The sequence below is a fragment of the Adelges cooleyi genome, unplaced genomic scaffold, assembly GCF_023614345.1.
Source record: "Adelges cooleyi isolate 19-005CV unplaced genomic scaffold, UGA_ACOO_1.1 ACOO_flye_CR_arks_rails_tigmint_CR_PRNA_247, whole genome shotgun sequence".
In the NCBI taxonomy this organism is placed as follows: domain Eukaryota; kingdom Metazoa; phylum Arthropoda; class Insecta; order Hemiptera; family Adelgidae; genus Adelges; species Adelges cooleyi.
This window is the reverse complement of record NW_026095912.1, coordinates 5,614,835-5,625,153: the sequence shown is the minus strand read 5'-3', so window position 1 is coordinate 5,625,153 and position 10,319 is coordinate 5,614,835. Positions and strand designations below refer to the sequence as shown.

At 30.7% G+C, this 10,319-nt stretch overlaps 1 protein-coding gene across 3 annotated transcripts; it reads right to left on the bottom strand.

Moving 5' to 3' along the window:
- Positions 1 to 395: 395 nt before the first annotated feature.
- Positions 396 to 9,282, bottom strand: LOC126837108 (glucose-6-phosphate 1-dehydrogenase X). Of its 3 annotated transcripts, none has more exons than XM_050570910.1 (11): positions 8,959 to 9,282; positions 8,680 to 8,853; positions 3,199 to 3,317; positions 2,972 to 3,118; positions 2,685 to 2,902; positions 2,462 to 2,620; positions 2,163 to 2,382; positions 1,761 to 1,980; positions 1,496 to 1,701; positions 1,275 to 1,435; positions 396 to 1,206 (listed from the first exon to the last, which is right to left on the bottom strand). In XM_050570910.1, the coding sequence occupies exons 2-11, from the start codon at positions 8,726 to 8,728 to the stop codon at positions 1,110 to 1,112; spliced, it is 1,596 nt and encodes a 531-aa protein (XP_050426867.1). In that variant the 5' UTR covers positions 8,729 to 8,853; positions 8,959 to 9,282; the 3' UTR covers positions 396 to 1,109. The 3 variants fall into 3 exon arrangements, with proteins under 3 accessions (XP_050426867.1, XP_050426868.1, XP_050426869.1); XM_050570911.1 differs by having other exon boundaries at positions 8,963 to 9,282; XM_050570912.1 differs by lacking the exons at positions 8,680 to 8,853; positions 8,959 to 9,282 and adding an exon at positions 6,053 to 6,339.
- Positions 9,283 to 10,319: the final 1,037 nt, after the last annotated feature.

Here is a 10,319-nt window from a genome sequence, read left to right as displayed (position 1 = left end):
TAAATTTTGAATAGGAGAAAGAGTTGCCGATTGGGTAGGCCACAGTGTGTTAGCGCTGATTTGACACTCGGTTAAAAAAAAGGAGCCGTCATCCCCCTCTTCGGCGACCGACTGACGTCCTGTCCCAGAGAGCGAATTCGGCAAGAAACCATCTCATGATGGGTCTTCATGGTTTGTTAAGCTACATGATGGTATGAATAACTTTTTAGACAAATATTTATTTCAAAAATCGTTTGTGTAAGTAGATAGCAAATACAAACAGCTTATCAATTGTTTTTTTAATATTAATATTTTTTTCTTAAATTTAAACATAAAATGTTTAATAGATACTGTAAATTTTAGATAACAATGTTAGATAGGGTGTACTAAATAATTTCAAATTTTTGTTGAATATAATATATATTTTAAATTATGACAGCATAGCATATTTTTTTTTACAAAAATTTAAAATAAGGTGAGATTTCAACAACATAAGTTACCCTGCAAAACTTTAAGATTAAGAAAACAATATTCATGGTAAACAAGTAACAAGTGATAAATTCGCTAAGGCCTGCTAAAACAATTACAGATTACAAACATATCACTAAAACACTTTACCACACCCTGTTAACTTACAATAATTTAAAAACCAAACAAACTATTATAGTGAACATGCATCAAGGCTCGATCATTAGACAAGTACTCGAATAATACTGAGCATGATATTTTGGTTCAAAACGTCAATATCGTTAATACTCTAAAACTTGGCAAAGTGTTCAATTTATACAATAACTACTAAAAAATGGACAGTTTCTTTAATAGTTACTGCTCATAAAAAACAATATGGCTATACTATATCACCGACTTAGGTTTGCTTAGACTACAGAGTAAAATTTAAAATAAAATAATAGTTTTACAAAAAAATTAACATTTTACAAAATAAAAATAATAAGACATTTAAATTATTACAAGAAAACATTTTTTAAAAAAAAACTTCAAAAAAAAAATATGTGAAATGCATTATTATTATATAAATTAACATAAATATAAAACAATTTTATATAGATATTATTAGTTTTTAAATCTAAGGCTCAAACCTCATCTCAATGTAGTCTTTTGTTTTGTTCAGATTAAGCATGCGGTTTTACCCATTTATAAGATCCGTAATACTTGAAGTTGTTGGAAAGGGCGAGTTGGTCTCCTTCAGTTGGTCCGCGAGTTCCATATCTGTGCAAAACAGGCAAAATATGATGTAACCGACTTGTACAATCAAATTTTTTTTAAAAATCACTCACTTATAAGGTAATGGTTCTGGATTGGTCGCATCTATATCATGTAAGAGAGGAGTGAATATACGCCAGGCCTCGGAAAGCTCATCTGAACGCACAAAGTGCATTTGAGAGCCGCAGAACACGTCCAATATCAATCTCTCATAAGCGTCGGGTAACTTGACATTCTGAAAATGAAATTGAAAAAAATGTAAATATACATTATAAAGTCCTATTATTAGCATTACTTTGTAGCGGCTATTGTAAGTCAAATCTAGTTCGGTTTCTTCCATTTCAAATCCAATACCAGGTCGCTTGGTCATCATTTTTACGTACACAGCCTCATCAGGCTGTACTCGTATAACAAGTTCGTTTCTCTTCAAAACTCCTCCAAATATATCTCCGGGTACATCATGATATTGAATACGAATTTCGGCCTTTCGCTCGTTTAATGCTAGAGAAAAAATAAAATATTTATATTGAATATTTTTTAACACAAAAATGTAACCATACCTTTTCCACACTTCAAGATGAAAGGCACACCATCCCAACGTTCATTCTTAATTTTCAATTTAGCAGATGCATAGGTTGCAGTTTTTGAACCGGGAGGTACAGTTTTATCGTCGCAGTAACCAAACTTTTTATGGTCTTCATTAGCTTCTGGGTCTCCTACATACTGTCCAAGAATTACGTCAGACAATTCTACTTGTGGTATGCATTTTAAGACTTTTACCTAAGACAAACGCAGAGACTATATAAATATAAACAAATAATTTTTCAAGCAAACATTATCAAGTGTAGAATAGTACAAATATGAAAAACATCAAACAAAAGTTTTTTTTTAAGTCACAAAATGTGTGTACATTTGAAGTTATAAATTAAATTAAGTTGTTTATAGGATAAAAGAAAATTTACTTTCTCATTTCGAACATCATCAGGATGAATTGTCGCTGGCTTTTCCATAGCGACCAAACTGAGAATTTGAAGCAAATGGTTTTGCATGACATCCCTGATAATACCAAAGCTGTCAAAATATCCACCACGACCTTCAGTGCCAAAAGGTTCTTTGAAAGTAATCTGTACTTGAGCAATATTGTCTCTGTTCCATCCAGTGTTGAACATCCGGTTTCCGAATCTGAAGCCATAAAATTTAATAATATATGTAAAACAAATAAAAACAATTTTTATGAGTAATTTAATCATTATTATTTTACCTTAATGTCATCAGATTCTGAACCATTTCTTTGCCGAGATAATGATCAATACGATACACTTGATCCTCTCGGAATAAAGTTGCCAAATGGTTGGAGAGTTTTTCAGAGCTAGCAGCGTCACGGCCAAATGGCTTCTCAATGATGATACGAGCCCAACCTCTTGAAAAAAAGTATATTTTATTTTCTGGCACACCAGTTATTTGTACAAATATTTTTTACTGACTTGCATTCCATGCATGTTTCCTGAATGTGAGTTGTGGTCACTTCGAAGAGGGATGGCGGGATTGCCAAATAGAACAAACGGTTAGACAGTCCAGAAGTTTCGAGCTTGGCCAATTTTTCACTTAGAGTCTTGTAATCGGCTAGATCATCATAAGATCCACTCAGGTAGAAATTATAAGACCAAAACTCAGCGAGACGTCCTTTTTCGTGTTCACTGCACTTATAATGTACAAAACATTTTAATTAGTTTTACAACAATAACAATCGTTGGTAAATTAAATATCGTACTTTAAGGTAAGGTGCGCAGTTTGTTTTAATTTGATCCATGGACAACTTAGATCTGGAATATCCGTAAATATAAGTTTTGTCCGGGATCAAATTGTCGCGGAACAACATCCATAGCGTGGGATAGATTTTCTTTTTGGCTAAATCTCCCTGAAAACATTAAAAAAAAAAATCATCAATCAAAATTCTCACACTAGACAATGAAAAATAAAGAAAAATCTGTTGCTCACCGATGCACCCATCACAACAATCAAATGGGTAATGTTTTGATCATAATGGGATCCCTCGACGTCCATTTGAGGGGAGTTCAAGGACGCTTTGATAAGGGTCAACGCTTCGTCTAAGTTGTCTAAACACAAAACAAAACAAAATTATAAAACTGCAATTGAAAAAAAAGGCAGAGGTACCAAATAAATACATTTTAAAATTTAGCGTAATATTTGACAGCTGTGGCATGGCTCTTAATTTCAAGGTCCAATTTAAATGAACACGAACTAATCGAATTGATAACAATACTTAATTACGTTTTTATGGTTTAGATTTATTTATTTTTAGTAATTGACGCAGGCAATTATATAAAGTATAATAGAAATACACTAATAAATTGCGTTATTAGTAGACATTTCATTGGTCTAGTAAAAATATTTACAACAGTAGTATTAAGGTTTTAAAACCCCGATTATAAGTTAATATAACGTGTACCTATATTATACAACTTATATCAATAAAAAAAAACAGAAGCAATTGCCAAATACAAATCATTAAAAGGAAATCTATTTAAAAAAAAAACTATCGGTCATAATTTATAAACAGCACAAATATTGCCTTTAGTACAGTTCACTTAAAAAAAAAAATACTCGTTTTTTAACCCAATATCTAATCGCTATTAACCTCTTCGACGTTTGTTGTAATATGTGAATTTACATACATATAAATTTAATGAAATACGCTATTATTGCGGGTACCTAATTATTAATTATAACAAGTTGTTGAATAATTAAGTTGTTTATCACGTCCTCTAACTGGACAGATCATTTTATTTTAATTTAAACGATCGTTTTGTTAATTTCACATAAATTGTACATCGCGTACAGAGTGATCAAAGTAAGTACACATAATACACTGAACTACTTAATAATTTTATGGATCCAAGTTTTTAAACATTTGTCCCAATCTTTATGACACAATAGTTTCGATTTTTTATTTTTATTTTATACTGCTACTTCTCTTTCAACTTTAGACTTAAAACGCAGCATTAACAGCACAAGGTAATAATATTTTGAATATAAAAAAATAGAAAAGGATCAACTTACTATTTTGACTTGTCAGAAACTAGTTTGCAGTAAGTCATTTTACTAGTAAAAAAAAATAAAGAATCTATACTTAAAATGATATAGCCAAATGATCAAGGAAATTTAGCATTGCGAATGCATAAAATACTTAATTCTATTAGTTTTCGTACGCGAACAACTCGTTCAAAACTGGTCGCCGCCAAATCAGATTGCATTGTCATTAAAAAATTGTCGATTAAATGTAGTCGAATAAATTACACAACTAAGTTACACCGTACCAAAAGTCAAGAGCATTTCGGCCATGGCTAACAAGTATAAGTATTATATTAGGCAGAAATGGGTTTAAAACAAGTAGTAGAGGTCCCGAGTACAATATAATATAATAACCAAGGCGAGTTATTTGACTTGTCAAAGAACTTTTGCAAAATACATTTTCAGAAATTAGGCTCTGTATAACACGTATGATAAAAAGTAATGCTAACAATACAGACAAAAACAACGGAGAGAGTACAAAACAAGGTACTCCTGTGACGTACCTACTAATAATAATCTAGATCAATTAACGCTAATCTTTGTACAAAACGAATAATTGAGGCAAAATACACCTAACCTAATTCTCGAGACGACAACGTTGATCATATGTGCATAAACGGGACTAACTTTTGTTTTAATATTCTTACTTAGTTTAACTAACTTACTGTTTCATCTTAATCAACATCTCAAAAGACAATATTTTAGAGTCGTCAAATATGCAGTTAACTATAATAAGCAGAGGTAAGCAAAGTCCAAATTTTTGGGATTTTAAAAATACAAATTCAAATATTATACATTCTGTTTTAAAGAAATTGGGTTTGAGGTTCTTAAAAATTTTGAAAATCCTTATTGTCCTTGCTAGAAAGTTAGTCGGAATAGAGAAATCTCCAAGTCCCAACAAAAAATAAAGAATTTTAAAGACTTTATTCGTAGAATTAAAAATAAGAAAATTAAAACCTTTAAATGGTTACACCACGCTGTTATGCAGATTTCAGACGAATACTGACTGTGCAACAAAATTTGATTTTGGTTTTATATGCAACAAGAACTAAAATACATTAGTTTTAAAAGCATTTTCATCGCAAAATCTAAAATCTGGTTTCAGATTTAGTGCAACACGACTAGTTTTGTATTTTCAACACATCAAGCATTAAAATAATTCTTAGATTTATTTTAAACGTTGATTTTATACATTTCTGCAGAATTCAGAACAGACCCAAATATTATATTACAATTTTTATTTTTGTACATAAAAGAAATAATGAAAATTCAGTTAACAACCCTAAGAGTAAACATATTGTAGTACTAAAAATTGGAAAACAATTTACATATTGTCAACATTTTATTTGTAAGCTTACTCTAGGTTTTTGGGAACCTAAGATAATGAACAAATTTCAACAAACGTAATACGTATATTTTGTTCAATTTTTATCACTATCGCATATCCAATATATTGTAAACAAACGTGTCACAAATTAAAACGAAAAATCTACATAACCGGCAGTAACAAGGTATTTTAACGTGGTATGTACTACCAGTGCGAGTAAACAAGTAAACGTTAATATAGATCTACGTCGTATTGTCATGATATACACCAAAACGGGTCGGTAAGCAAGTCCTAGGCCTAAAACATGATAGGAAAATGGCGTTTTTCCTCGGGTGATGAACGTCAATTAATATTTAATGATACTCTAAGTGTACGCTTTTTGTAAAAAAAAATCGAATGTCACAGCGATTTAGAGGCCACGGCCACACTTACCTCTGGCGCCTAATGGGAAATTACAACAAGCTTACTGGCAAACGGTTTGAAGGTGAAAATGCGAACAACCACACACGATTGGACGTGTAGACGTAGTAAACGAAAATTAATACTATATTTTCGCCACCCAAATATCGTAGACTAGAACCGCCCGAGATTGCACTTGAAAAACAGGATTGTAACCGAATGACGCAGATTTTAAGCTAAAACATTTATCACACGGCACTTGACTTGTTTGAGCGAAACAGCGAAACCACTGTCCGTCATTTAATAGAGTACGCCAAAATGGACAACGAAGAAAAACCAAGCAAATATGAATGACCTTTTTTTTATTTTTTGCAACAATTGGTTCAAATATTTGGCAGTAACTAAAAAAAAAAAATTAACGTATTTTAATAGTCAATGAATAATCCAGTTTATGTAGTAGTTTGACTGTCAAAAGGTCATTGTTTACGAGCCGATTATTCACACATTGAAATACAGTACACGCACATGCATAGAAGTCGAAAGAAAAAAAAAAGTCTCTGTTCAATTAATATTCAAAAAGTTAACGGTCTGACAAAAAGGTTCCGACCGTGTTATGCATTTCATTAAAGAAAGCTTGGGCCTTGTGTCTTTTTTGAAAATACATCAAAATAGGTGCAATGAAGTCAACGTTTTAAGAAAATATATTAATCGCAACATAATTATTATTGAATCACAGTGTATAATGTTTAAAATTAATTAGCCGGTGGTTTATCTCTAAAACATAGTTGTAAAAACAACAAACAAACTTTAGTGCTTGAATGAGATACCACCACATTATAAAACTACTGAACGGTACGATAAGCATTGACCGTAAATAATTAAAATAATACTAATTAACGGTGGAGTCCGCAGTGCCCACTACAATATAAAGAATCATTGTAAAGCTGTCGTATTGATGATAACAAAAAATATTTCTAATTAAAATAATACAAATTAATTGTTGAAACATTTTCGGCAGCATCAAAACATTGGATTTAATTAACCATTTTTTAATCAATTGATATCTTTGTACAACTATTTTAATTGGATTGCATTAGGAATTTTTAAAAAGCTTTTGTGTCGTAACCCAATTTTAATTTATGCTGATTAATAAAACTTGGAAAAGATATTCTTCCTCCTTTTTTTGTACTATCTACGTAAGTATAATACAAATTAAGAATAAAATATACCACTGCTATTTACCTAAACATATTTATTACTTCATTGCTATCATGAGAGGAATAGAAGATACAATCACATTTTACTCTTTTCTTGTAAACGATTAAAACATTTTTAATTATAACTAATTAACTGTACAATTGTTACTGTCAACAAAATTCTATATAATGGCTAAAAATGATTATAAGATAATCTTCGGGGAAAAAAATGGTTTACATTAAAATACTTTAGCACTAGTCAAAGTATTGTCGCAGAGAAAATGTAACGGAATGCAGATGTGTTAAAAAAAAATTCTTTACCAACTCAAAGCTATTTAATAAGATTCTTATTGATACTATTATAAATAGCAATAAGCGAAAAAGATATATTTAAATTACCCTTTCAGTGATTTCATTGTCATTAATTAATATATTGAAGGGCAAGTATTAATGGAACATCATATCAACAGTGTTCATTAACAACACTAAACTGTCAAATTATTGTACTACTACAACTACGAGTAAAATCATAATACAATACTTATATTAATTACGCAACCTTAAAAAAAAAATTTAATTTTTCCGCCCAGTTATTTTGTTAACAGTTATAAATATAAAATAGAGAATACGTCGGTCAAAGGGATTCTAACATTAATTATGTCAAAACTATGACGAGGACAACCAGTAGGAATTCTTGATGAAATTTGGTCACCGTTAATTTGTACATTATCGTTTTTCTGTGTAGTTTAAATTCAATGCTAATATTTATCTATTTTATTAACATTGATAGCACTGCTCATATGTTATTTTAAAATCAATGAATTTCTAAGTATTTAATTAAAACAGACTAAGACAGACAAAAATATAGACTAGGTAAATTGATAAAGTAAAAATTAAAAAGGAATAAAAAGTATATTTACAGAAGAGCAAAATTAAAATATTTTAAATTTATTTTTATAGTTGATGGTAATGTATTGTAAAATTGTTTTTGATTAAAATGTAAAATGTACCATTTATGTTCCCATCACTTACAACTATATGCTGGTAACTATTATAAAATTATAAAATAAATATGGTAAAATAACATAAATTAAAATGCTTTTAGATATAATTACAAATTGCAATTATTTTCAGAAGAAATGATTGCCATGTATTAAAATGATCATTATGTAGGTTTACACTTTATTTTAAAATAGCAAACAACAATAATTTAAATAATAATTACAGTTAAATAATACAATAATTCTCTCTAGAGTAAGTCAGTTAAAATTTTTAAGAAATGGTACTTGTTATATAATATTATAATTAAACATTTTAACGCTTTTCTACGAAAACTGAATAAACAAAACGAATCATTTATCGATAGAAAATATAGGTAGTGATAAAATTGTCGAGTAGTCTAGTTTTTTAGAACCCGTTATACTTAAATATTTGGTATACATTTTTTTTTCTTCAAATACTCACTCATGGTGGAGCGTTTAAAATCGTAATGACCGCTATTCTTGGTAAACATCGACACACTGGCGATTATAGGGTATAATTAATAGTAGCCACACTTATGATGGTACTGGTAGTGGCTTCAATGTAGTACGGACAGGTTGCTGGAGAACGAGTTCGACTGGCTGGCTCCAAAGTTAACTAGGTACACGAGTATAGCAAAAGGTTAACAAGTAAAAAAAAACAACAATACTAGTCCTACAGAAGTTTTTGTAGCAATAGCAATTATTGGTCGCCGGTACCTACCTACTATTCAGTTTGCAGACTTCAGTTGTACTAAGTACGCCAATGTGGTTGTGTGTTGTGTGTACGTCTGTGAGTACTCGTTAAACTCAAAATCATAAAGCTGACCTACTTTTACCGTCAGACGCGCACGTTCACTTTTATTTTGTTTGTCAAGTTCAACACCACCGGCAGCGACAATGGTATTATGGGTAACACATTGGCGTGGGTAAGCGCAATAATTGATATTAGAGGGAGAACGATGGACACACTAAACAACTAACGAAAAACGCAACCTTGCTCGATCGACTGGTGCAATCGAATAACATTAACGTTACGTTGTTACAGGTAACTTGTAAGGTATCGGTTTTTTGCCCATAACCTTGTGCCGTTGTTGCCGCCCGTGTTATCTATTATCGCGGCATGCACGTGCGTTTCAGCGTTGCTGATAACAGCGATTCGCGCCACCAGCTGCTGTGATCTGTCTACGATGTCCCCGCGCAAAATATTATGAATTTTAGTATTCTGAATGGGCCCTTTTTTGCCGTTTTAAACCGACACAAAGGCCTTCTGGATAATAAGGCCCCCAATGCAGTCTGCCTACATTCCCTTACGCCACTGGATAAGGGAAAAGAGTAACCTGTAACTTGATACTCCTTTATAGGACTTAAGATCTGAAAATTAGACTTAGTTAGATGATATAATATTGTGTCAAGCTGTTTTTATTGAGACCCCTCCCTCCAAAAAACAAAACTATCAAACTAACTATGAACACAATAGTGATTTTGTATTGATCTTAAATATTTTTACCATCTACCTATAGATTAGAATTATTTTTTCAAATTGATTTTGCCCCAAGATTTTTATATTAACGGGTTACCTACGCAAAATCTAAATTTTTAGAATTCAAAAAAAATATTTAAAAATATACCTATTGAACAATTCAATTTTTACTTGAAGGTAAACTCCATATTATAAGAAGTTTTGTGAATAGCCTTTTTTTTTTTTACAAAAACAATCTAGGTATTCCTAATTTACAACACACAATAATAATTGTATTAGATAATGTACCTATACTCCGATAATGTTTTTTAAAACGTCGTTCATAGACTTTTTTCATCTTCATTTTTTAAAAAATATTTATTTTAAAAAACCCATCACTTCTTAATAAATTATATTCACAATTCCCCTTTTTAAGTATTCCATAATTGTGTATGTATACAATTTGACTTATTTGTAAATGGAATCGACGACATTATAATTCCCATAATATATATATACAAATTAAAGATAAGGCATCAGTAGACGCTAAATTCCAAAAAGATAATTAAGTTACAAACAATTAAAAGCTATCAAAATTACAAGTTGATGAACCTAGTACGGAT

What these genes read in the sequence shown, in the direction of transcription:
- LOC126837108 (XM_050570910.1), bottom strand. Translation starts at nt 8,728, where the DNA reads ATGTTTACCAAGAATAGCGGTCATTACGATTTTAAACGCTCCACCATG. An exon ending in TTTTAAACGCTCCACCATGA is followed by an intron (nt 3,318 to 8,679) that starts GTGAGTATTTGA and finishes TTTTGTGTTTAG; the next exon opens with ACAACTTAGACGAAGCGTTG. An exon ending in CATCTTGAAGTGTGGAAAAG is followed by an intron (nt 1,702 to 1,760) that starts GTATGGTTACAT and finishes TTTTTTCTCTAG; the next exon opens with CATTAAACGAGCGAAAGGCC.